Here is a 27,911-nt window from a genome sequence, read left to right on the forward strand (position 1 = left end):
GCCACTTATATATTATTGTGAAATGACATAAACCACAGACCACAGACAGTACGTTCAGTTTTAATACTGTGAGCTAGCAGTATATATATATATATATATATATATATATATATATATATATATATATATATATATATATATATATATATATACTGCTAGCTAGCTATATAATGATATCTGTTAATACAGTCACTGTTTAGTTATGTTGTAAAAAAAATTATATATATATATATATATTTATTTATTATTTTTTTTACAACATAACTAAACAGTGACTGCATTAACAGATATCGTTACATCCAAGTGTTTAAGTAACTCGTCTCCTCCGACAGGTTTTCCTCTGCTATCCCGGCCCATGTTTTCCGACCAGCCCCGGTCCCTGTGCGCTGTACACTGCTGACACGGGGCAGGAATGCGCGCTCCCTACTGGACGGATTAGATTCCCTTTGATTGCACCCGGAGCCCGTGCCCGCGCACAGGGTCGTCGCCCCCCCCCCCCCTCAGTTTCATCCCACAGGTGTTTGGGACGGTTTCTTCTTTCAGGACTTACAGTAAGTCATTCATGGGAAACAAAAGGTCAGGTCTATTTTCAGGGTTGGAGAAAAAAAGAAGGACCATCACGTAGCTCATGTATTTTGATCCAGTGAATTCTTCCTCTATGTGTGCGTTCGTTACACACGTGTACAGGTGCCGTCCTTTTATATTTTACTCTCCTTAACACCGAGTCAGATGTGTACAGGTGTTTGTGCAGGGCACACTGTGTCTGCTGTAAATCTCTGTCGTATTACACACATTCCCCTGTGCTGCTGGAGGACAGCCTCTCTTTGTTAAGAGCCTGCGACCCAGTGCCAGGAAACCTGCAGAGAGCAGCAGGGGAATGAGTTGACGTGCAGGCACAGATCAGCAGCAGTTGACTGGTAAACCCCCCCCCCCCCCCCCCCCCCCCCCAAAAAAAGGAGCCTGTGGTTGAACAGAGCTCATGGTCAAAATTTCAGCAATGATTTCCCCTGAACTCCCACATTGTGTTTTCAGGAGCTCTCAATCGACGTGTGCTCAGGGTGATGCTGTTAGCTCAGCAACCTGGGAAGTACTGTTCACATTTACACGACTTAATTAAAAGGCAAATATTGTGCCTTTGACTCCACTGCATTTATTCAACGACTAGAGTTGCTTTGCAAAGTAAGATTGAACTCAGAAACACACATGATGAGCTCATGAAATACAGAAGAATCCAGTTTGTGCATTGATACATCAGTATTGAATATCAAATAATGCAAATTTGTAACCATAATGCAGTCAAATGGGCCATTTTCTCTGCACAGTAACTACTTTTTATGCTTTTAGAAAAAGTTGAATTCAGGACTTTTTACTGTGTAATTTGTAATGGATTTCCTAATTGTTGGTGTGTGGGTTTGATACATTCAATGTCCAAGTAAGTTGTTCTCGCTCCCGAACTGGCTCAACTTAACATAAATGATTTATTGTTAAATACACGTGTAATTTTTCACATGTAAATTTTCTATGTATATATATATATATATATATATATATATATATATATATATATATACATACATGCACATATATATTTATATACACACAAACACACATATATTATCTATTATTTATTACCTATTTCAAATCTAAACTGGTTTTGTTAACAACACAAACACATTAAGACACACACAGGACACGTGATGTCACAAATATGCATAAAATGTATTCGTCTCCATCACTCAGAATCAATGTTGCTCATAAGAATACTCGTATATGCATTTATATGTGTTTAATCAAGAGTTGCCTTTTGTCATAAAAAATAAACAACATTTCATTTCAAAATTCAATGAATAACTATATATTTCTGAACAGGAATGTCACAATGTCAATTCAGTACTACCACCAGGTGGTCAAATGGTGCCGCAAAAAACACACGGAATTCGCTTTTGGTCAAGATAACAATTTTCTCATAACATACTCTGATATATTTCTTCTGTTTATTATTCATGAACTCAAATTAACATGGCCTGTACAGAGAAACAAAAACTCTCCACTTGTTGCGATAGCTTACAGACACCAACACAAAACGCGATGTGTTGATATCTAGGAGTCAAAAAGTGGTACAGTACGTCGACAGAGGGAGTTTCTGTGATATAACACTTGACAGGTACAGTAGAGTGTAAAAGTTACAATACCAGTGAAAAACATGGAGGCACCAGAGCAGAGTTGAAGTTTCATTCACACTCTGCTCCGGACCGCAGCAGCAAACGGTGAACAGGAAGCGGGTGTGACGTCCTCAAACACAGTTGGAGTACTTCTGCACTTGTTCCCGGATCTCGTCCCGGACCACGGTGGCGTTTTCCTTCAGCTCGTCCAGCTCCACACGCTGCCTCTGCATCCGCCGCTCGTTAGTCTTGAACTTCTTCTCCAGTTCTGCAAACCACAGAAAGGGAGACAGGGCTCAACATGGGCCACGGCAGGAGGAGCATTGACACCTGGAAACCTTAAAGGTTCATTCATTTGTCCACAGGAATCAGTAAGACAGTTGTTGTGTGATGTGATGTCGACCTGAGAGCTCACACACACACTGTGTGTGTGAACACTCCCCACTCCCCTCACTCCTGGAAACCTATGAAACCCGCCTCACCCGCAAAGCAACCAGCATTATGGGTGACCCCAGCCACCCGTCGAAAAGCCTCTTCAGCCTCCTGCCATCTGGGAGAAGGAACCTGAGTCTCGGAGCCCGTTCCACCAGACTGGCAAACAGTTTTATTCACCAGGCTGTCAGGAAGCTCAACACCCTCCCATCCCTCCCTCCCCTCCCCTCTGCCCCCACGAACACCCCCCCGCCCCATCAGGTACTGCACCGGTCACTTTACATAGACTCTGAGGAACACTTGTCACTTTCATCAGTGCCCTCTACATTTATTACATTTAATCTGCACTCCACACGTGTAAAAAGTGCGACTTAATTCACTTCACCTGCAGTTTGCACTTTTCTACAGGGACCACACAACTTTTCCATCACTTGAAATGATTTATTATTTAAAAAAAAAAAAAAATATATATATATATATATATATATATATATACACGTATATATGCCAGTGCCTTCTCATATGAGACAATGTTTGCACATTTTCAATTTATTCAATTTATTTAGTTTCCTGTGTATTACACATACTGTACAGTATTCCTTTCTATTGCATATTTTCAATTTCTTTAGCTTTTCTATTCTGCGTGGTTTGCCTTACTCTTACTTTTGCACTACTTAGAACTTACTTATTTTATATATTACGTATCTTATTTTCTGTTTTTAGTTTTTAGTTTTTTGTACTATTGCACTGTGGGTCCGAGACAAACGGTTTTCAATTCCTCTGTATGTCTGGAACAATACTGCAGGAATTGACAATAAAGTTGACTTGACTACACAATGATTGATTCACAAATCATTTCTGCCTATCCTGCCTTCATCGGGGTGGTTTCTGAGATTGTTCCCGGGTTCAGTATAAACCCAAAAAACAATAAAAAGTGAGCCAGAAAGGTCTGAGACACTGCTGAGTAAGAATTGTATAACCTACAAGCAACATCACAATACACACTGAAAAGCTTGTCTATAAACATGAACTATATCTACATATAATGTCCAATTCGTCGAAGGGAACCAGCCACTGAGGGGACTGGCCTTAGTATTTTGAGTATCTAATGACAGTCATAATAATTCTATGATACGTTATTATTTCAAATGTAATTTTAGTCATTACTCAACTTGTGTGTCATGTCATTATTATAATCTGTCAGTAAGTATCTGCATATGCACATTAAGTCTGTGCAATGCCTCGTTATTGTTCCAAATGGGGAATAAAACTTGCGGTGCAGTCGAATTGTCAATTTTGATTTGGAAGGTTCCTAACTGAGTAAAATGACCCCAAAGTATTTCGTCGGCAACCATGATAAGAGCTGTTTGAATTCTTTAAATGCATATGAAAGGTGCTTCAATGCTTCCTTTCCTATCCCCTTTAGCATAGGGTACAATGGACTTTGACCTCATGGCGTAAACCATTGAGGTCAAGGAAAAGTAGATGGGAAAAGGCGATAGGAAGGACAATCCGAATCCAACCATGGTTATATAGGATGTGACAAGTCACACGGGACTTTAGTTGCTTTCACTTCCTGTTTAATTTTATGCCCTTGTTTGTTGTTTTTCCTGTCTTTGTTCAGTTTCCCGCCAGTTTCTTTCACCACCTGTTGACAGTTATGCAATCAGCCATCTCGGTATTCATACCCCTAGTTGGTCACCTCCCGTTTGACAGATTGGCTTAGTTCAAAAAAATTGACTTTTGCGTTTGGTGAAAACGCACCATTACATATTAAGAGATATGAGGTAGTTTTCAGAACAGCAGCATACACGTGTCCATGTTTCACTTCACTCTGTACCTCTACCTCCATTCTTCATCTTCAACTCTCCCTCACCTAAAAGTCTGGAAACCTCTCACTTAGCTGAACAGAGCTTAAGGAAGCAGGAAACATTTTAATTCTGCTATCCGATCTTAAAGATCTGACAAATATCACCATAATCTCAAGACAAATCATTTGAACAAGAGCAGAGGTGAACTGATGAATTACACCAACTTACACACAGTAGATTTCCTCACAGGCAAACCATGCTCAAATGAACTGGGTGGCCAAAGTATGAGGCCCTCCTAATGATAGGCTTGTTAACACAGAGCATCGTGAACTCACTCTCCAGTTGCTTCATCCCACTGGTGGCTTTGCCTAAGAGGTCATCCGCCTCCTTCTTCATATCCTTTGCCCTCTGGTTGATGCTGTTCAGACCTCCAGACTCCCCACCGAGCGAGTCCACCTTCGTCCGCAGCTCGCTGTAACGCTTTTCTGTGTCGTTGAGGCTCTGGAAAAGACCAGAATATTGTAAATTTATTTACTGTCAAATAAATCCTTGTACAGTCCACAGTATATTTTTTGAATTTTGAACTTCCCGTCCATGACCGTGCGTACCTGCTCCAGTGAGGATGCCTGGCGAGTGGCGTTGTTAGCCAGTGCTCTGGCGTCCTCCGCCATCTGTCGATTCTGCTCCGTCTTGTTCCTCAGAGCTTCCACCCCCACGGAGAGGTTGTTTAAACGCATCATGACTTCCATCTGCTTATCCTCCAGCTGGCCCAGGCTCTCCTCCACCTGGGAGCAAGTGAGACAGTAAACACTTGAAAATTAAGAGGTAAATGGAGAGAACACAGCACAAAAAAACAAACAAAAAAAGCACTCTCCATCAGTGGTATTCAATTAAAATTCAAGGGGGTCCAGTGAGAGATACATTCCTCAAGCAAAGGTCTGGAACATCATACTGTGTAACTTGCGTTATGATTTAATGCCATATTGAAGTAGGCTGATTGTATCTACATCTGGACTAATTATCAACAACTGACTGTCAAATCAAATAAAGAAAAGAAGGCCTGCAATTCAATAACATTTCGACAATGTTGTCAGTTTTCATATTAAACTGGAGAAATTAAAAAGAACAAGTTCTCTAATAATGTTCTCTTCTCACTTCAAGTAAAATAAGGACAAAACATACGCTTTAAAAATGTGCTTCTTAACTATCTCAGAACACAAAACACGGATGGAGAAAAGAGAACTTCTCTCACACTCTTCATTCTGTGAGTTTCCTGGGCCGTTAAACCAGTGTTATAGTAAGGGTGTGATTTGCCGTGGGGGATGTGTGGGATTTCCCCCCTTTTGGTCTTCATATCCCCACCTCTGCTGAATTATTTTTATTCCCGGGGGGGGGGGGGGTTTCTGTCTGCTGTCGGACCTGGAGCAAGTGAATCTTCTCCCCTGCTTCCTGACTATGGTCTGGACGCCAGGCAGGAAAATATCAACACCAGTAGTGTTGTGACGGCTAACGCTCCACCAGTTAAAAAGGAAACGCTGCGTCAACATTTGATAATTCCACAGGAAGGTGGTCCACCTGCTTCTCACTCAACAATGAAAGTGTTGCAGTGAAACACACACACACTGTTCTGACATGCTGTACCTCAGCGGTAGCGTTCCTTGTTCTGTTCAGGTTATTGTGCGCCTCCTTCAGAGCTGACTTCGCCTCCTCTATGGCTTTCTCAGACACGTCCAGTGCCCGCTTGGTGCTTTTGGCTGTGTCATTCACTCCTTCTGCTCGCCTCCTGCACAGTGACACCAGCGGGATAAGACCAATGCAAAGGGTTTTTACTACAATACACTTGTGAAATGAATACAGTATTGTTGTAATCACTGTAGTAAAATTTTGTAATACCCCACTTAAGTACCCCAGCATTTTATCACGGACAAAACTTACAACAAATCAAGAAATCCTCAAATCTTAAAGAAAAAAAAGTGACAGTGAAAGTGTTACAGTTTCAAATCTCTTTTCATTGGTATTCGCTCGCCTACACATCAAAAAATCACTCAAATCCTTAAACACAATACTGAGTCACATGTAAATATATAGGGATATTTTTAAGTATTATAATACTGGTGGAAATGATGTGCAATAATCTAGAAACATATGAAACCTTCACTTGGGGCCAGTAAAAACAAGCTGCCATACAGTTTTGACATTTTGAGAAATATGCATCAGATGAGAAGATGCCACCACCACCATCAAATCTGCCCCTAAATCAGCAAACTGTTGTTTACACACTTTTGTGAGGCTTAACAAACTATTTAGCAGACAGATTTGAGAGTGGTATCAATCCTCTGGTCTCACTTTCCACCAGAAAAGCAACATTTTTTATTTCCCAAAATGTCAAACTGTTCTGAATCAAACTGAGTGAACACAAACAGCTTGCAAACAACTGCCTATTCATGCTTCCAGCAGACACAGAGAAACATCAACGTTAATTTGGAAATCACGTTTCTGCTCACCCAACAATTGTAACTGTGCAATCTACTTAATCCTGAAGGAATGAACCAGAGTTTTTTACTGTCTGTTGTCTGCTTCTGGATCGAGAGCAGGCAGTGGGCTTTTTTGGAAGGTTTTTATTTTTCTGCAGAAAAGTATTGGCTGCTATGCCTGGACAAAACGACAAATGTCTTTGGGAAAAGTGTCAGTGACAACGAAGCAGCGAGGCTTTATGCCATAAAACCAAAACAATGAGCTGAAACATGTTAAAACCCTCTGTGCCGATTCTGGTGATAATGACCTCTGCCCTAGAAGGTTATGGTTGGTCAGTCTGTCGGCAGAATAATTAAAAAACCCATGACATTTTTGAGTGGATCCACACAAACAGGCAGATCTAGAATTTTTTTTCACTTTCTTTAACATGGCGAGATATATGGTGTTAGCCTTGGTGGAAGCATGTGAGCTCCATGAGGCCCTTCTAGTTCTCTGTGGGTTTGTTAAGACAATAGACCCCTTCTCACATGTTGTATATGTTAACATTTGATCCATAGTTAAGCTTTAACTTTAAAGCTACAGTGTGTAATATTTAGAAGAACGTATTCACAGAAATTGAATATATTGTCCACAATTGTGTGTTCATATATGTATAATCACCTGCAACAAAGAAGTGATATTTATTCGTCAACTTTGAATGAGTTAAATATAGTAACAATAGGAGGACCCGACCTCCGTGTAAATCGCCATGTTTGTCGTGTAGTGCTGCGTTCCGGTTCCACTGCGACTCGGAAGGTCGGACTAAAATCACCACCTTGAGTTCTGAGTGTATTAATAGTAAATCTATTGGTTTAATGGAACACATCATTAAATACGGTTGCAGAAACGGTCCAGAATATGCGCATCCGCGTTGAATTTCCAGCGCTGCGGAAAACTGGAAATGGAATTAGCGGTGTGCCACCATTAAGTGTCCCCTGTCGGATGCTCGGTTGGTTGCGGTTTGCAACTTTACCACCAGATGCCACCAGAAAAGTACAAAAATCACACACTGGGGCTTTAATATTTTAAGCTTTTACATCCGGTCTGTACGGGAATATTGTAGAAACATTTGAATGAAATGTATAAAACATTTAGTTTGTTGTGTTTTGTCAGTTTTATCTACAATAACTGTGGCCAGTAATGAAGCCATTACTGTGCTCTGGTGAAACTCGGTGCTCATCTTCAGGATGTTACCATGGATTTTATGGGACACTTTTGGAATCTGTCAGTAACAGTTTACCAGTCCGATGCACAGATTATTGGCGATTATTGACCAATAATAATAAGGGATTATTCAAATAATTAATGACGTCACTGCTGCTGTACATATTGCTCCTGCTGCTGTGCTGTGAGCAAATGTATTAAATAAGCCCTGAGGATGAAATCGTACATACAAACAGTATGTGGGCAAAAAGCAGTAGAATATCAGAGTCCAGTAATATGACGATGGTCATTGGCTGTAAAATACATAATCTGCAGCCCCCATAAGGACTTTTCTCATTTAAAAATCAATATGAATGATACAAGCTTTGTTTAACAATGAAAACAGGAGTAAACACTCCAGCAGTTCATTGCATGGTGGCCATGTTAATATTATTATTGATGATATTTCTACAGTGAATAGAACAGCACTGCATAAATATAAAAAGGAGTCACGCATTAGGGAGGAATTTTATTCATCTAAGACTCTATCATGGAACAGGGCTGGTTATTGAACCATAATGGATCAGTGGAAAAGTCTGTATTGTATTTCCAATGGACATCTCAGTCTGTAGAAGTGAAAGTTATAGAACAAAGGGTAGGACACTAAATTGTTTACGGACCACTGGTGGTGCTGAAAAAAGGCTGATGTTCAGAGTGTTCAGAGAAGCTTATTTTTTTTTTATCAAGCAGTGGGTTTGTGAGCTATTTTTATTCACTGTCATGAGGCGAAAGAGGGACCCAGAGCAAGTCTGCTCAGCAACCAACCAAAACATTCTATGCTAAGTGTGATCTTTGTGATCTTACTTGGCATCTTTGGCTGCGTCAAGCAGCTCCTTGGCTTTGGCGACGTGCTGCATGGTTTGGTTGACGATCCCATCGACGTTGGTGAGGTTGGACAGGCTGTCCTTTATCTGCATTACCATGTTGTCCAACGTGGTCCTGTTGACCGGCAGCGCAATGGACAAGACCTGCAGCGCCACTTTCTCTATGCTCTCCGGGTCGGCTCCCTCCTCTGGACAGTAGAGGCGACAGAGAGGTGCCACAGGGCAAAACACAGAAGCGATCAAACACCCCAACATCCTGCACTCTCTTCTCCTTCAGCTGGACTCACTTTAGCTGAAGTGTGACTGAACTTTTACAATTCTTTAAAACAGGTTCAACGTACCAGTGAGGAAATATCTGATCTTCTTAATGAAATCTTTCAGTTTCTTGTTGTTGCTTTCAAAGTGGTCCTTCTTCTTTTGGGCTTTCTCCAGTGTGTTCATCGCTTGGTTCTTAACATCCTGCGTCAGTGTGGCTATATCCTGGAGCTGGATGCAGGTGAACAGAGACACATGATGTTTTTCCAGTCGTGGCAGGTAACAGAATCTCACCAATCCAGTAGAGATACAACGTATTTGAACACGTTCCGCACCTTTTTTGCGACACCCTGCAGCTCCTCGTTGGCAGTGTTCAGACCATCGGCGACGTTCCTGGCGTGATTCAGGGCTGCTACAGAGGCGCTCACCGTCCCGTTGCAGCCATCTCCTCCACACACGTGGTTACCCTGATCATCGCGGCAACCGGCACCTCCACATTGACTGTCTGGGCAACTGCCATTTACACTGGCATTGCTATGACCACCACACACCTGAAGGGAGCAACAGTGCATTATCGCTCACATGGAAATGATTGGGTCAGTGTAATAAGACAATAAATGATAACACATCTGGAAATAATTTGGAGCAAAAAATATGGAAAGTGGAAGCAATGTAATATTGTTATTTTTATTAATATTATATATTTTATATATTATATATCAGCTATTAAAAGTAGCCTGTAATTGGTGAAGCTAGAAAATATGTTTAGTTACTAGAGCTGCAACTAACGATTATTTTCATCATCGATCAATCGATTATTTTTTCGATTAATGGATTAGTTGTTCGGTCCATAAAATGTCATAAAATGGTGAAAAATGTCGATTGTGTTTCCCAAGCCCCAACATAATATTTAGTTTTGTACACACACAGATATTTCTGTAGTTTGCTGTCACAGACGAGCAGAGAAACCAGAAAATATTCACATTTAGGAAGTTGAAATCAGAAAATCTTGACTACTTGAACCGATTAATTGATTATCAAAATAGTTGTCGATTTAGTAGTCGATTACTAATCAATTAACTGTTGCAGCTCTATTAGTTACATAAAGTCACACCAAAATTACCTAATTACTTAAGAATCGTTTAAGCTTAAAGGCTTTATATCAGATAGGTGATCTAATAATTGAGGAAAATTAGCATTAACATTCACTCTTGGCCTCTCCTGATGACAAAAAGACTTGCATCAGCTTTGTTGTTAGAAAAAAATGAGCTGTGTGCAGCTACGATTTTACCCATTTGAAAAAAAAAAGACAAAAAGAAAATCAATATTCACCCATCAGTGTTAATATTGTGGCGGCGGGCACGCACAGGTGCACTCTGAGCTTCATATAGCCCCCTGCGTAACTGTGGTCGCCTGTCTCCCTTAGAGACCATGTGCTGTAGGGAGGTGCCAAAGTCACGCTACACTACTGGAAGTCAGATAAGGAACCTGGCCTTAGATCAGACGAAAGTAACTTTAATATAAATCTCATGACGTAGAGATCAGTCGGGGAATTACTAACAAAGCTGGTTTTATGACTTATGACCACTAGATGTCACTGTAAGACTAGAGCGTGTCAAATCAATGAGAGCACCCTCTCATGTTAAAACTTCCTTCACTCTTTTCACAATTAAGTGGGAAAGCTCACAGCAATTTTGCAATTTTCTGTTCAGACTGCACAGTCTAATGGATTCTGGTCATTCATTTTGTCCAGAGCATAATGACAAACCTGACAGTCGAGGCTTTATCTGTCTTTTAAATGCCTTATTACCTTAAATATTTTTCTTTGACCCTGCATGTGAAATGCTATTTTCCATGTCTTTAATCTGAAAATGAAAACTGGGAAAATAAAATAATTAGTTTTGTAATTTCCCCCTTTTTAATTAATTACTGGCTGTACAGGTACTGAATGTAGCCAATACAGTATAAATAAGCAATTCAGATTTTTTTTTATGGGACATTTTTAACATTAGAGTAACACGGAGCACAATTCAACAGGCAATTGCATGTACAAATGGATTAAAACATTAAGCTCTGTCTACCTTGTGACTGAGGTGATGGACCTTCTCATCCAAGTGGTGGGTCTTCTGCTGCAGCTCCTCTAATGACTTGTTCTGAGCGGCCAGGGCGCGGAGGAACTTGTCTTTGCTGGCGTCCAGCAGGTCTTCGGTGAGCGCACGGGTTTCTTTGGACTGTTCCACCGCGCTGAAAGGGCCGGACACCGAGGCGTTGCATTTCTCTTCTGCCTCCAGCGACACCCGATAGTACTTCTTCACTTTCTCAAACTGATCTGGAAAGGAGACGGAAACACGTGTTTGTGTTTACATGCTATAAGTGATACCTAATTATTGACTGTATATTTTAATTTAATCATCTTTTGGTTTCCTGTCATCAGACTTTGTGCTGCAAGCGTGACTGACTTGATTTAGTTTGCTACCTGCAAATCCAGAGGTGAGGTACTCATCCAGCAGACGCTGTTTGTGAGCCATAGTGGTGTTGATGTCCCTTAGTTCTCTCTCCAGAACATTCAGTGTGCGTCTTAGTGCCTCTTCTTCTTCTGCTGTGGCGTTCAGCTCCCGGCCAACGGCCATCAGACGCCCGTCAGTCAGGGCGATCTCAGCCCTGCAACACACAGGTAATCGATGTACTATTTAGTTAGTTAGTTGGTGGAAAGGTGAGAAAACACATCCAAACACAGTCTGACATCCTCACCTGAGGTCATCGATGCTCTGTCCAATCAGCTGGTGGACCCTGTCGCTGTCCTCCATACTGATGAGATCCTGAACCTGCCTCAGCTTCCTCTCCAGCTCTTTGATGCGAGTGTCCTCGACCCCAGGCGTGATCCCGCTCTCCAGGATCTTCCGCACGGTGTACTGGATGTGATCCAGGTCCCTTTTCATCTGGCACAGCGCATCGTCCCACAACTGGAAGCACGAGTGACACCGGACGCATTCTGGAAAGACGCCTGTGAAGCCTCGGGCGCACTCATCGCACTGCTTCCCCGCTACTCCCTCCCGGCACTCGCATGTCCCCGTGGCTCGGTCACACTGGGCCATCTCTGAGCCGAGCGGGTGACAGTTACATTCTGGAAGAAGTGAGGAAGGGAGGTGTGGAAAGGCAGGAAGAGCTTTTCTAGTCATATAGACCACTCAAAGCGCTTTACAGGAAAGACACATTCACCCATTCACACAGCGCTGCTATTTACCGCGCATTTTTCTGTCAAATTCATACACTGTCGGAAGAGCAGTCAGAGGCTATTTTGGGTTAATTGTTAAGTGTCTTGTCCAAGGACACAACAGCATGTGGACTGGCGGAAGCTGGGATCGAACCACCAACCTTCGGTGGACGAACGACTCTACCTCCTGAGCCACAGCCGCCCATGGCAGTATGAAATATCATTTAATGGCCATTCCTTTTCTTAAGAGCTATCTATTCTATGGTTTTTGTCACAAGGTGAGTTACCTTGACATTGCACCTGTGGGTCTCCCCAGTGGAACTGCTCACACTCAGTGCACTGTTTGCCTCCAAAGCCTGGACGACAGTGGCACTGGCCCGTGAACTGTAGACAGAGAGCGAGAGAGAGAGAGAGAGCTTGACAAAGAATAAAGGCCAGACAGATGAGGATATATGATAAATAAAAACAGTTGGTCATTTTCATGTCTTTATGTTTGCTCACCATGTTGCAGTGAGGTCCGAGGGAGTGTTGTGGGTTGCAGTGACAGGGCTCGCAGCCACCATCCTGTCCGTAGTTCCAGTGGTTTGGAGCACACTGGTCACAGTTGTGGCCAGCCACGTTCTCCTTGCAGAGGCAGGCTCCGGTCTGCCTGTCACAGTGACACTGTCCGTCACTGCAGGCGGACTGGACAGTGCCAGCAGTCACACAGGTACAACCTGAGAAGAAAGTGTATATACAATTTGAATTGATTGTGCAATTGTGTTTTTTTTTTTTGCTATTTCCACAACTAGTAGATAGGTACGCAAAGGTTTTGAGTTTTTGTTTCAGTGTTTTTTTTGGATGAAACAATGTAGACCTTTATAACTGTAACTTTTCAGTCACAGTGTCACCTAGCGGCAACAGGAAATCACTGCTTTTACAGTTCAAACTTTGGTCAGAAAAGTAGCCCACTCACATTTTAGCCGTGCAGTTTGCTGAAGCTCATATCAGGAATTTAACAAAACACAGAAGAAGCTTTAGCCATTGTTGAAAATAATAGTGGAAAAAAGCTAATCTGCAATTATCACTCACGTCTGCAGTCCTGGGCCAAAGCGTTGCCATAGTAACCGTGCTGACAGTGGCAACAGGAGGGGCCATCGGTGTGGTACAGGCACTTTAAGCATTGGCCGGTCCTGGGATCGCACGACTCAGGGTCCTGGGTGTCAATGTTGCCGCTGCACTCGCACGGTAGGCAGTGCCCACCAGGCTGCTCTGGGTTACCATAGTAACCAGGGGCACACTGGTCACAGCGGGGTCCTGAGAAAGACAGCGGAGTATATGATAGGACAATTAGCTGTAAAATTGCTTGTGTGAGACTTAAGTAGCCACATTTTCGATGATTTTGTTACACATCAGATGACATAGTAAAAAGTAATCAAAAAAATATACATTTATCTAAATTTAGAAATGTCATCACAGTGTAATAACTTACCAGTGTAACCTTGTCTGCAGTTACAGATGATCTGGTTCGAGCTATGGTCAGCTTGACAGGAGTGTCCGTTAAAGTGACCTGAGCCCGGGACACCAGGGCAGGGACAGGGCCGACAGTGCTCCCCTGAGCCAAGCACCGGATTGCCAAAGAACCCGTCCTCACAACTGGGTCAAAAATGGGAGACATTTACCACCGGGGGCCAAAAGAGCAGAGGAGAATCTGATATCTGATCGGAGTGATAAAAACCCTTACCGTTCACAGAGCTGTCCCGCTGTGTAGTCCCTGCAGTCTCTACACTCCCCAGTGCTGGGGTCACAGAGGTCTGCATGAGCGTTACACTGACAGGGGCTGCAGCTGGGGAAGCCCCACTGGCCTGGTTGGCAGTCTGAGCACCTCCGTCCAGTGGCTCCCTGTCTGCACTGGCACTGGCCTGTAACTGGGTCACACTGGTGGCTCAATGAACCCTCAGAGTGACAGTCGCAGGCTGGACAGGGGGGGGGTTTAAGGGGTTAGTCACTGTTTTGTTGATTATCTCTTATGTCCATTCATTTTATCTTTTTATGTATTTGACCTAATGTTTAAAACAGGTCTCTCTTGCAAAAGTTAAGATTACCTGATTATATAAAGCCCTGTTTAGTAAAAAAAAAAAAATATATATATATATGAAAGTCATTGCTGATCATGAAGCACACTCACCTGCGCAGCCATTCACTCCAAAGCCGTAGGTTCCTGGGGCACACTGGTCACAGTGCTGACCCATGACGTTGGGTTTACATCGACACTGACCTCCGACCCTATCACACTCACCACTCAGGGAACCTTGTGGTTCACACTGACAGGCTGGATGTAACAGAAACATTAGCAAATCATTAGTAAATTTAAAAGCCATTTAAAGGACTTGAACTGCCAAATGGATTCAACCTGCATCTTCATAAATCTGTCCCATGCACGTCTCTACTCACGCAGAGCACCGTCATGAATGATGGAGGAAATGCTACAGATGAGTTTTGAGCACATCTCAGCCAGGGCGGGCATCGGCGTGATCATGAAGGAATCCAGGCACATGTAGCGAACCATTTCCTCCCGCCGCTGCTCTGCTTCCGGCTCGTTACCTTGGAAACCAGGAAGCTCGGTGTACTTAGGGATCAGAACCAGCTATTGGGGCGAAACCAAAAAAGAAGGGGAAAGGATTACAGTCAGAGCTATGAATGTAAATAAACATGAAGGCAATATCATTCAAGTTGCTACAGTAATCAACTTACACAGAAAGAGAAAATAAGTAACTTTAAGTAAGTAATTTTTAAAGGTCTGACAGAAACTTCTCTAAAAGACAGAGGTTTGTATGGTAGAAGAATAAAGAGCAAAACAGTGTCAAGCATAAAGATAAAATAAAGAATCCTGAATAAATAAACAGTTGAGTTATTGAGCATAAAAATCATCAAACATCAAATGTATTTACAGGAGCATTCATCCAGTTGAGTGGGTGTCCTGGTTTATTCTACAAATATGCTTTACATTCATATCGAGAAAAGACAACCACCACAGGAGGAGAGTTATTGTAAACACTGCCCTGCTAAAATCAATCTCCTGTTTGTCTTTGAAAATACCTAAATGATGATGTAAAGTGCAAATGCAAAGTTGCTACTTTGCATTTGCTACTAAAGTTGGGGCAGCTTCACACTCATAACTCACCGAGTCAATGAGAATGAAGGCAGTTAGATGTCTGTGTGAGACCCCGTGGCGCTGGAACCTAATTGAAACCACATAATGATTGCTGGGCTCGAAACAGAAGGGCCTGGGCATCTCGATATATCTGTGAAAATAGAATAAATTATTAGTTCAAATGTCACTTGTGGTCAGACTGAGTGTTTCTCTCATTCTACTCCTCCTCTCACTTCCCTTGTTCCTTTCACAAGTGCTTCATTCCAGAAGCAGTTACACCCTAATCAAAGTTATTTCCTGAGCAAAAAGGCGCCTTTCATGAAGCCTATGAATTGACAACGCACACGCTCGTAGCAAAGATATGACATAATGCAGCATTTTGTATGTTTGGATATTATCCAAATCAGCTGAATTACTATGCAAACACAACATGAAAGACAATTTCTTTTTTAGATTTCAGAGTTAGACACTCTGAAATCACATTTTGTGTGTTTCCTGTGCAGCCACTGTTCACGAGGGGGAGACTGCATTTAGCCTCTGCCCGGCTCTGGCGTCCACCCCTGTTGTCTGGCGTTTCGGCCCCATGTAGTGAATTGGTTTTGGCTGATGGACCCACCACAGAAGAGGAAGGAAACCGAGCTACGGTCCACTGAGACAGCCAGATCCGGGCTTGGTCTGACCACTTAGTTCCAGATCAGTTCAGACTGTGAAAGGCTTTTCAGCGGGATGAAACTACACAGGCTTTGATTCTATTTTATCCTACACCCTGTTCTCCATTGCCTGGATCTCACTGCAGGGATAAATAACGTTTAATCTTGTCTGATCTGCAATAATCTGTCTAATGTGTTGACTCTGCAACAGTGAGCTTTTCATATGATGATATCAATATGTAATCTGTCATCATTTAATGATTAGGGCTGATCTATCTGTTCAAGCAGATAACATTTAGGTCTTAACAAGCCTTTACACTAGAGTGGGGCAACATGAGAACATTTCTGTGTGATAATGAAATATTCTTCTCTTATGATGAGTATCAGTATTTTACTGAGAGTTAATAAGAAATACTTTAACTTTATTTTAAGACACATAGGTCCATATCAGTATGAAAACAATAAATAAAATACAATACAAGGACGACAACACAGAATATTGACGTTGCAGTTCCTAAGTCTCAAGTGATTGAAATACATACAGTACACACATCTGTGTTGTTTTCAAAAACAAGAGGAGAACCTTGTGTTACTTTTATGTGGTTAAGGTCATTACAATTTAAATGTTTCGAATCAATTAATTGACATACATTTGTAGATTAAATTCCTCAACAAGGCATGAAAGGTGGGAACATTACTAGTTACAAACATGTCAGTAGCTCTGGTCCATCATCGGAGCTTGAGCAAGATTAAGAATACATCATCACAATGCCACCTGAAGCTTTTCCTTTTTTGCTTTACTGTAACTGTACCACAAGGGGGCTTTACAGAGTTCAGTAGGCTTTAAGAATAACCCGTACACATGGGAAGTTTGCGTGCCAGCCCAGCATATTAGCTTGTGCATACTGCGTTTATCAATTGACCTTTAGCATTCTGCCTCAAAGAAAGAAGGAAAAATTCACCTCTGATCCTCCTTGGTTTTAACAATCATGACAACACTCTTCTGAAAGTTGAATTAAATATCAAACTGCACACCACAAATTGAGCAGACTCAGAGCAGTTGCTGTGAGTCGGCACCTTAAGGAGACAGGACAACTAAGTCATCAGCTTACATCAGGTGGTTGATAAGGCTATGCCCTCTTTAAACCTCTGAGAGAGTTCATCCATCCATTATCTATACTTTAAGGGTTGCGGAGGTGCTGGAGCCAGTCCCAGCGGACATTGGGCGAGAGGCGGGGTTCACCCTGGACACATTGTCAACCCATCACAGAGCCAACACAGAGAGACATTCGCACCGCTGGTAAATTTAGGGGTCTCCCATTAACCTAACCCCAATCTGCATGTTTTTGGACTGTGGGAGGAAGCCGGAGAACCCGGAGAGAGCCCACACAGAAAGGTCCGAGGTGGTTGGTGGTCAAACCTGGAATCCAACCAAAAACCCTCTTGCTGTGAAGCGACAGTGCTAACCACCACACCATACACAAATTAAAGAGAACAGGTGACAGTATTCCACCTTGTCGGACCCCATATGGTCACTAGGAAGGGTGCAGGTAAACTCCTATCCCATCTAGCTTGAATGGTATAATGCAAATACTAGAAATGCCAAGTCCTTATTAGATAGCGGGGGACCCCTCATTTTTGTAGTAACAAATTATTTACCATGATTAATTTGGTCAAAAGCTTCCAATGCATCTATTCAGAAATATTGTGGTCTCCTCACCAACTGTGGTTTGACCTCTGACAGCATGCTAACATGTTGTCATTTATAATGCTAACATGCTGATGTTTAGCAGGTTTGTCATATTAGTATGGCATCGATAAATTCTTACGTGTTAAAGGTTTGTGTCTAGTGCTGTCAACATCAATGCGTTAATGTTTGCGTTAATTGAGAAATATTTAACGCGTTAAAAAAATTTAACGCCATTGACATATTTTGTTTACTTCCTGTGGCGGCTGACCTGTGTGATGACGTGTTCCGCATACCATAACCATTGGCCATTAGCCATCCTGGCTAAAGATGTATATGGACAAGGAAGGAGTTTTGTCACAAATGCCAGAAGTGACGCGGGGAAATATGCGATGCACACGCTAAACAAGAATTGTTTGTCACTTTCACGATGGGCGTCAATAAGAAACTGTGATCAATGTATCGCAAGATACTCTTATGTTGAAAGAAACAGGAAGTAGTTTGAGCAGACACTCTCTTTGTTGTGTGGACGGAGAGAAATAACTTATATAATTAATAGAAAAAAAGCCCGGCATATAGTCTGTGCAATGTTTTCTTTTCCAGAAGCACGGAAAAAGCCAATGTGTTGTGTTGTTGTGCTACAGTTCCTCCCCCGGGTTTCCATAGTGCTGTCAATTTTAATCAATTGACAGCACTTTTTCTGTCAGAACTTCTCTTTATCTACTCGTCTCTAGAATATGATTTTTGACTATAAAAAAAAATTTTCCTTCCAAAAAAACTGTAGCTGAGTATTACACAGGCTTTCTGGTATGTTTGCCCTCCTAACGGAGAATCAATAGTAAAACAAATGAACAGGGTACAGTGGAATAAGAACATAACGGCAAGCCTGACTCAGTGCAAACAAGCCGGGGCAGGTTGAAGGGACAACAGTGCAATGATGCAATTTTTCCTGAGCTGTAAAAAAACACAACCCACATCAACACCTGGGACACTTGGACAAATCCTTCAGCTACTTGAACAAACACACAGGCAAAAATAATGCCTCTCTTAAAAGTATACACTAACACACACACACACACAAACACAAATGTTTTTCTACCTGTTGCGGTGCGGCAGTGTTACAGTGTAGAGCTGTTCTGTCGGTAAGAGGTTTCCACACCGGAGACTGGAGGGCAGCGATACTGAGGTAATACTGACTATGGCCTCCCAGTCCTCTGTGGACTACACACACACGCACAGAGAGAGAAGAAGACCTTCATTAATTAAAAACATATTATATTATATCTGTATGGTCGTTGCAGGTCATGGTCCTCACACTCCCAGACCTCTGGTTCGTAGCGGATCATGATGTCGTACTCCATGGCGTAGGGGACGTTGTCGATAGTGAACACCAGCCCTGCACCATCTTTCACACGGGCAAAGCCAGGTCCGGTCCAAGTCACCATGTGGCTGGGAGAGTGCTCTCGGTGAACGGTCCTCACATCCGGCTGAGAGAGACAGTAGGATTACTAAAGATTACCACTTGTAATCTGTGCCATCCTGAAAAGAAAAGAAGAGGCAAAAAAAAAGAGGCGCCGCCGACTCCCGCACGCACTGTATGTCCATTACACATTGGGCATTCCCTTCTGCATTTACAGTGCCATCATACCATCAGTAAAACGTAAAAACAAACATGATATACGGGTTTAGGGTGTGTTAGTGTAGAAGGGTATTGAAACTGATAAGGAGACACAATGTTTGTCTGGACTGAGATTGTTTTTGTCTTAAACAACTTTTTGGAAACATAGTAATATGGATGTAGCCTGAGGCTTCAGCTGGGAACCGCTGGATGCAACTAGCTAACTGTGTATAAAGTAGTTAAAACCTGTTCAACCTCGAGCTACAACAGTAAAATAAAGCCAATGCATCAGTATTAACAATCTAATAATGTCAAAATGTTCTAATGTATCTGTCACAGTATTTTCTACTTTGATACTTCAGTACATCTTAATACTTACGTAGTTTCCTCACTAATGGCAGTTATCCAAACTATTTGTCAAAACAACTGCAAATCATTCCACGATTGCTTTTTTAAATCTGGCAGAGGAAATGACGTAATGCTAATCCTCAATAGGATTGAAAGTCATTAGGGTCTCCGTCTTGGTGGTCTTGACAACAACACTGGAATCTCTACACTCCTACATACTCAGCTTTCAGCTTGATAAGGTTGGGCTGACAGAGAACTCGACAACCAAGAATAAGTCACATGAGAGGACGGCAGGTGTGTCTGCAGACAGTCAGAGTTAGCATTAACAGTTTGTGAAAGTACTTTATGTAGGCTGTAATTCCTGTGATATACTTGAATGGCTCTTTTTAATTTTCACTTGAAACATTAACTTTTGTGGAGCACTTGATGTGCATCTTAATTAAAATCATTAAAAGCAAATGTCCTACTGTTTGCTGAAGCTGACGAATACGTCTCAGTGCCGCCCGATGCTGCTGCGAGTTTGTAACGCGGCGGTGGCGGCGGTGACGCCTCAGCTGATTGCTGAGGTGCTGAACACAGTCGGTCTCTGCCTGGGGACGAACTTGGCCCTGAGACGAGAGGAGAGGAGAGGAGAGGAGAGGAGGGAAGAGGAGAGGAGAGGATTCATTTTGTACAGCTTTCTCAATCAACAGTGAACATGACAACATGGAGCAGAGAGAGTCACACTGTGCTGAAATTCCCAGAGTGTGGAGGAAGAAGAACAACCATGTGAGTGTGTTAGTGTGTGGTGTGTGCAGACGGTTTGGCATCTGTGCTGATGTCTGATGTTTTAAGGGTCCTCTTTAGCAGTGGCGTGTGAATCCTGCACAGAAATGCAGGACTTTGACTGTAACCCTGAACACCATGAACCTCTTTCCATGTCACATACAGTATGCTCAGTTTCCATCCGGTCTCAAGTTCACGCCCCAAAGACAACAGCCGAAGACATCAACATGTCAAAGATGGTTCTCCTCCTGCTTCGCATATCCTGTCACTGTTTTCTCAATACATGCCTTTTTTAGTCCAAATTCCTGAGGCAGTGATGTTGTATGTGTGAGGACTGCCTGAGCTTGCCCGGAAGGCTGAATGGAGAAGTGGAGGGGGCCGGAAAGAATGTGAGAAAGGGGGTAGACGGAGATGGCGCAGGACAGAGACGGAGATGCAGGTTGGAGGGGAGAGTGATGGGCAGGTAAGATTAGTCCGTGACAACAGGAACAGGCTTGTCACAGTGTTGGGCTCTTTGTCGGGACAGGAGGTGGAAGACTTGAGGGTAATATCAATAACAATCAGTGTTGTGTTTGGAGTAAATGCACCTTTACTGGTTTTAAGTGGGTCAAAATGAGGATTATTTTTGCACTTTTGCACAGAGCTGTATATGATTCATATGTCATATACGTATGTGTGTGCGGTTGTATGTTTGTTATTCTCATTTTATGAAAGTGTAATTTCATGTAGCTGTATTAGTGATCTTTCAAGTTACTGTTTCAGTGAAAGTTACAGTCGGTGTATAGGGATGAAGATCCATCACCTTTGCATCTAAATTCAACTCTCAAACAAGGACATCCTTTTAAATCCCCTCACAATCACAACCTTGGCAGAGTCAGGAAAATATGAAATTCCTTCAAAAACCATACCAACCATGTCATAACATAACATTATCCAACATTATCCAAGACCAAGATTTGATCTGGAAAAAGTCTGTGCAGTCTGTCTGAGATTTGGAAAACCGACAGGGGAAGATTAGATCTCCTGTGAATGGTGTTGAGGGCACATGTCTTCAACATGAACTATGTGGTCTGTGACCTTTTCAGTTACTTCCTGAGAAAAAAAAAGTTGGATCATTCAGTTCATAGTCCAAGCACCCAGTACAGGAGAACATTACACTAGACACAGATACATCAAGGCTGTTACTAGCTGATTGTACTGTAAGTGTGACGTTAGAGACTGGAGAATGGGCTGGCTCAATCTGAAACTGACAAAGTCCTGACAGCATCTCTAAAGATCACTAATTAAGCATTATGGAAACCCGGGGGAGGAACTGTAGCACAACAACACAAAACATTGGCTTTTTCCGAGCTTCTGGACAAAAAAGAAAATTGCACAGACTATATGCCGGGCTTTTTTTCTGTCATGTTCAGTCTTTTCAATACAACAGATGATGAGCGTGACCTCGAGCTGACTTTAATACGGAACCACATAACTTGTTCAGTCTAAAAACAAACATTATGGAGGATTGTGGTTTTGGACATAGTCCATAAACGACACAGGCAGGCACCCAGTTCCATTTAAGAGTCTGTGAACATGGACTTGTTCACACGTTTGTCAGTGCATAAGGTCCCCGTGGCTTCAAGTCCAGTCTGCCCCTGTAGCCACATGGATGCAGGAAATAGAAATTCTTGAATTCATAAATTCTGACTCTGGCATTTGACACTGGGCATGAAAATTCCTGCTTCTGTCCTTTAGATAAGTCACAAATAACCATCATTGGATTGCAGTCAGTATCGGCGTATGCTTGATATCGAAGGTAATGGATCGGGTTCAGGGCATCTCGGGTTCAGGGCATCCCGGGTTTACAGCACATATCTCCCTTTCACAGAGTGGAAGTGGTCTAACTCTGAGCAGAATGAAAATATGTAGTTTTGATGTATTTGCATATTATTCTGAGAAATCTTTTAGATGTTTTAGGTTGATTTGTTTTCATAATCCTACCCTCCTAAAGCAGCTGCCTCCCCTTCTCTTGCTGGAGGCTTGTGAGAATGACCTACAATGTGAGTTATACTGATCTGCACTGACGCAGTGCTGTGCTCACCGGCAGCGCAGGGTCACTGGGGGAGTGTCCAGTGGCATCTTCAGCCTCATACTTGTAGTAGTCCAGCGGAGCACAGAAATACCCCGGCTGCACTTCTGAACACTGTCGACCGATCAGATGTCTCCTGCAGTCGCACTGGCCATTTTCCATCATGCACCTTAAGAAAGAGAAAACGGTAAATTTAAACCAAATAACCATCTGCTCCTTTGTTCCCTCTCCCTTATTCACAAGACATCTCACTCTCAAAAGAGGCTGTACAAGATCTGTACCTGTTGTTGAAGGCTCCACCAAAGTCACAATCACAGGGTCTGCAGCCGGCCAGGTCGTTACTGAGCCCCCAGTATTCAGGCTACAGGGACGAAAACACACGTCAGCACCAGGATGCACAGGGACATGAAAAGTGTCTGAAGCTCAGGGGAAAGCTTGGGCAGTTGCTGTTATGTAATATTATGTTTACTCTTGTGCATTCCTTTATCAATGCCTCCAAAATATTGATTTGCTCTCCGTGACCGATGAAAGGAATACCTCCACAGCAAAATTGTTTCGCTGCTTTGACAGTGTGACGAGGTAAAACATCTCAGATCAAGGGGCTGGTGCATGGCTCATTAAACAATGAAAAAGATGATTTATTACTAGATTGATAAATAATAATTAATTTCGAAAAAATGCAAACTGCTAGAGCAACATTTACTGAACAAAAATGTTGCCTTTTTCCATTCTCTGGTTTTCTTCTTTGATCATTCCATAAAACTAAAGACACTAATTATACTATACTAACTAACAAAGTAATATCTTATCTACACTAACAAGAATTGCAAGAGAGCAGCCGGAACTCACCAGACACTGGTTGCAGTAGCGACCTGTGACGTATCTTTTGCAGGAGCAGTCCCCACTGATCTGATCACAAGGAGCTCCAATCATAATGATACCACGAGGGTCACAGTTGCAAGCTGACGGAGAAACACACACACACACACACCCACACCCACACACAGTAAAACAAATGCTGACTTTTGAATGTTTGTGGTTTCAGTGGCACACGCACGTATACGTACGCTGGCAGCCCAGTGGGTCGTTCTGGCTCAGTCCGTAGTAACCCTCCTTGCAGTCGTCGCAGCGCATGCCTTTCACGTTGGCTTTGCAGCGGCACTGTCCTGCAATCATCACCATGTCTGGGTCGGTGTGACTGTCACACACACCTCCCTCCAGCGAGCCCACGGGGTCACAGTCACAGGCTAGAGGTAAGATGGACATAAAGGGGACGAAGGATCAATGGCAAATGCATGCGCACAACACTAAAAATGGCAGTGATACTTGATATGCTGAGATTAAAGGGGCAGTAAGCGATTTTGGAGAAAGCTTTTCTCTCTCTTTGTTGTTGATGATTTACCTGCACTGGCTGGGCCGCGAACCCGGAGCCTCGGGTATGTGAGTCTACCGACGCGCTAACCACTACACCAAAAGCCCTGAGTTGTAATGGAATTCGCTAGGTCATGTCTTAACGTGTCAGGGAGTGATGTTTACAAACTGCACGCACTGTGCTGAGGTGCATTTTTTTGTTTTCAATTCACAGAGCCATGGCTGAGCCGAAAACTCAGATTTTTTTTTCGGTGCACACAGAACCAACAGCTAGCGGACCGTGAGGAAATCTTCCGAGATTTTTACAAAATGTGTATTGCTTTAGAATCACTAACTGTCCCTTTTAAAACGTCCCAAAACAGTGCCGACCTATAATGTTTGCTTTCATTGATTTTCTACATCTTGACAAAAGGTCAAAATAAAGATGTCATGTGTTTATTATTATGGATTGTAAGTGTTACAAATTGAATCCTTTTAAACGTTTATGAAGCATAAACTAAAATAAACTTGTTTTGAACGCGCACTCAAGAATTTGTAGCATTTTCCTGACTTTTAAATGGAGTTGAAATGGAGGCAGATCAGTCAATGACAACAAAACAAGAACATCCTTTAGACAAGATCATTTGTACTGAAAACAGTGCAACAGAAGTAATTAAATGTGTGAATAAATGTGGACAGTCCGGCAGCGTCTTGTTGAATGACTCACCAACACAGACCTGCGGGTCCCTGATATCCCTGATATGGTCTTGGAAGTAGAAAGGTTTGCACATCTCACAGTTGCGGCCCATGGTGTTGTGCTGACAGTCATCGCACACTCCTCCGCTTACGTTAGCCGTGGCCAAGTACACCGCCATGTCGAAGTGACACTGGTTTGAGTGGCCGTTACAGTTACACTCTGGAGAAAAGAAGCAAAAGAGAAGAGGAGCTTTACCTTGACAGTAAGATGCAAACACAACTCACTCACCAATAATTCAAGAGCTCTGACTTGTGGCCGTAGCATCAGCTCCTCTCGTCGTCCTTCACACTTTTAAAACAGCTGATCATTCAATGAGCCGAGGAGACAGTTTCAGACAGCTCTTCAGGGACGAGCTGCTCTTGCAATATCGCATTATTTCGATATTTTAGTCTTAATAAACATTGTCCCAAATTGTCCCTGAGTAGATGATTTTGATTTTACATTTCATTTGTTTATGATGTAGAAAACAATTATGAAAAAAAAACTTTTCCACCTGTAATTGTAAATTATTTAAAAAGATGCATTCACATTTACATATCTGTACACATTGGCAGTACATGTACAAGTACAGTAGTAGAGGGTGTGTAATATTACTTTGTACCAAAATAATTGGTTACTGCAGATGCAACACATATTTTTGTTGCTGATGGCGACAAGTATTTAAGTGACGAGGGACTCACCTACTATTTGTTCCAAGCATTTGTTGTACTGAATATGTTCACTCTGTAAGTGTGTGTATGTGTGTGTTTTAGGCAGCTTTCACACCTACTGTGCCTTGTTTGGTCCGGACCTTTGGACTTTTCAGTTTGGTCCGAACTAAAATTGCAAGTGTGAGAGGTTCCTCGGACCACAGTCCGGACCAGTGGACCAAAATTTGGTCCGAGCAAAATAGGTGGTCTTGGTCCGGATCAAACTGAACCATGGTTCGGTTTGTTAGCAGTGTTAAAACAATTTTGGATAGTCCGGACTTTCGGAGCAATTACAGGAAGGTGATGCGGCCAGCTATTATACAAGAAGAAAAATAACAAGGGAAAAAAAGGCTACCCGTGGAATTGACAACAGACACACACCGACTCCGAAACCAAATAAAGTCAAGTATAGGGAAACGCAGCCCACGTAGGTGATGACGACAAGTGCGTCTTCAGGTGTGCAAACGCTTTAGTATGTAGCAATGGTCTCATAAAATATATGAGCCAAAAAACAAATGAGATTCAAAACTGTTAAGTGCTTTTTAAAATTTCTTTTCTTTTCTTTAATTATTTATTTCATACCCGAGATTGTTGTTGTTATTGGGGGTGGTAGAGGATTTTGTTTCTCTTTTATGTATGTTTGTCTATCCATAAGTTTAAAAAGCCAATAAACATATAATGAAAAAAAAGAGTTTCAAATGGGTAAAGAAAAGGTTTCATTCAGAAACAGGTAGTGGTTTGAAAATCAATAGAAATAAACACTCTGTGTGTGTGTGTGTTTGTGTGTGTGTGTGTGTGTGTGTGTGTGTGTCTGAACCACCTCTGCATGTGTGTGAGTTTTCGGCCTCTGCGGGTCTCCATGGCAGGTCATTGTGGAAATCTTGGCAGCGCTCACAGTTCAGGCCTTCTGTGTTGTGGTTGCATACACACCGACCATGGATCTGGCCAATCAGAAAGTAGCAAAGTGATAAGCGAATATGTTAATGCAGGCTTTAACAATGCTAATGAGACGATAATGTGTACTGAAACAAATGTTCGTTTCTATTATTTTCTGCCGTAGTTTCTGTTCACTCCCGCAGCACATGTGGTGATGATTACCCTTAAAAATAAATGCTCTGGTGATAGTCTACTGACTCACCATGCCGTTCTCCCGGGCATCAACCCCTGGCACTGGGGCGCACTCCGAGGCATGACCATAACAGAAGCAGCTTCCTCTGACCACCAGCTCATAGATGGCGTAGTAATATTTCTGCAGGACGTCGAAGCGTCGGTCAAGCAGGTCGTCTCCAAGGGTGTTGAGCTTGGTGAAGTTGATGCGCAGGTTAGTGATTCGCAAAAGTTCTGTAAAGAAAAAAGAGCGATGAATGAAAGCTGATTCATGTAACATCCCATCTCATGTAAACTGAAATTTTACTAGCAAACTAAAACTAAAAAACTAGAGAATGATGTGCCTGAGCGGGCGGCACTGAGATAAGTCCATTAGCTATACTGCTTATACTTAGGATACTTGGCTGGAGCCCATCTCAGCTGAAATTGGGTGAAAGGCGGCGTACACTCTGAACAGGGCGGACACAAGACGTTCACACTCACGTCCTCACCTACAAGCAGTTTATAGTCTCTTTAAACCTTCAATAGGGAAAAAATGGAAAAACCTTAAGCTTTTATGTGTAGTTTTTTTAGAATACAAAATTAATTTCAGGCCTGAGACAGAGGTAAATTGGAAAATCTATTCTATGTAGTGCTGTTCAGCAAGGGCCACATTCACACACATTCATACTCTGCCGGAAGAGTGGCCAGAGGCAATTTAGGGACAATTGTCTTGCCAAAGGACACATCAGCATGCAGACTGGGGGAAGCTTTGGCTTGATGGACAACTGTCTCTACCTTTTTGTTTGTGATAGGATTATTACACGGTTTGGTCCAGAAAAAATTTCACACACTGTGGTCCCTTTAATATTTTGAAGCCGCTCACTGACCTTGAATGTCCAAGCTGTAGGGGTCTTTCACATGAATGGCAGGATCCAACACTTTATAAATGACCTTGAGGACAGAAGAGAGTCCCATTAGATTCTGGGATCAAAGAAGATTATAATTCAAATTGATAGTCAGAGTTGATTCTTGAGAGGATAGACAAGTTTCATCTTCAGGAGGAAGATTGAATTCAGACACTTGGATCAGATGGTTCACAGTTCAGACACGGTTTATTACAGCGCTGGAACGAGACCCTCTGAATGCTGTGAGGAGGTTCCGATAATGAACACAGCAACACAAGCGTTTTTATACCTCACCATGAGCACACGCAAATTAAGACTATACCATACAAGGTTGAAACTAGTCTTTGCAGACAGACATCCATCACCCAGAAGATATTACTTTCTCCTAGCATGGCCATATCTGTACCATGACCTTGACCTGTACGCTTGAATCT

General features: G+C 42.4%; 1 protein-coding gene across 5 annotated transcripts in view; it reads right to left on the reverse strand.

The window, feature by feature from the left end:
• Positions 1–1,127: 1,127 nt before the first annotated feature.
• The window catches only part of lamb2l (laminin, beta 2-like), a 59,854-nt gene continuing 33,070 nt past the window's right edge, over positions 1,128–27,911 (reverse strand). For all 5 annotated transcript variants that reach the window (XM_035645046.2, XM_035645048.2, XM_035645047.2 and 2 more), the window contains exons 7-35: positions 27,460–27,523; positions 26,622–26,824; positions 26,304–26,424; positions 24,765–24,953; positions 23,755–23,934; positions 23,537–23,649; positions 22,969–23,048; positions 22,700–22,856; positions 20,319–20,459; positions 19,211–19,372; positions 18,985–19,106; positions 15,579–15,699; positions 14,849–15,041; positions 14,583–14,726; positions 14,139–14,370; positions 13,887–14,050; positions 13,487–13,711; positions 12,917–13,131; positions 12,703–12,799; positions 11,953–12,325; positions 11,678–11,862; positions 11,283–11,530; positions 9,537–9,752; positions 9,288–9,432; positions 8,927–9,134; positions 6,047–6,188; positions 5,014–5,190; positions 4,741–4,906; positions 1,128–2,430 (exon numbers count right to left, since the gene is read on the reverse strand). In XM_035645046.2, the coding sequence (XP_035500939.2) occupies positions 2,294–2,430; positions 4,741–4,906; positions 5,014–5,190; positions 6,047–6,188; positions 8,927–9,134; positions 9,288–9,432; positions 9,537–9,752; positions 11,283–11,530; positions 11,678–11,862; positions 11,953–12,325; positions 12,703–12,799; positions 12,917–13,131; positions 13,487–13,711; positions 13,887–14,050; positions 14,139–14,370; positions 14,583–14,726; positions 14,849–15,041; positions 15,579–15,699; positions 18,985–19,106; positions 19,211–19,372; positions 20,319–20,459; positions 22,700–22,856; positions 22,969–23,048; positions 23,537–23,649; positions 23,755–23,934; positions 24,765–24,953; positions 26,304–26,424; positions 26,622–26,824; positions 27,460–27,523 (4,920 nt within the window). In that variant the 3' untranslated portion in view covers positions 1,128–2,293. The remainder of the gene's footprint in view (positions 2,431–4,740; positions 4,907–5,013; positions 5,191–6,046; positions 6,189–8,926; positions 9,135–9,287; positions 9,433–9,536; positions 9,753–11,282; positions 11,531–11,677; positions 11,863–11,952; positions 12,326–12,702; positions 12,800–12,916; positions 13,132–13,486; positions 13,712–13,886; positions 14,051–14,138; positions 14,371–14,582; positions 14,727–14,848; positions 15,042–15,578; positions 15,700–18,984; positions 19,107–19,210; positions 19,373–20,318; positions 20,460–22,699; positions 22,857–22,968; positions 23,049–23,536; positions 23,650–23,754; positions 23,935–24,764; positions 24,954–26,303; positions 26,425–26,621; positions 26,825–27,459; positions 27,524–27,911) is intronic.

This window comes from Scophthalmus maximus, chromosome 3 (assembly GCF_022379125.1).
Source record: "Scophthalmus maximus strain ysfricsl-2021 chromosome 3, ASM2237912v1, whole genome shotgun sequence".
NCBI lineage: Eukaryota > Metazoa > Chordata > Actinopteri > Pleuronectiformes > Scophthalmidae > Scophthalmus > Scophthalmus maximus.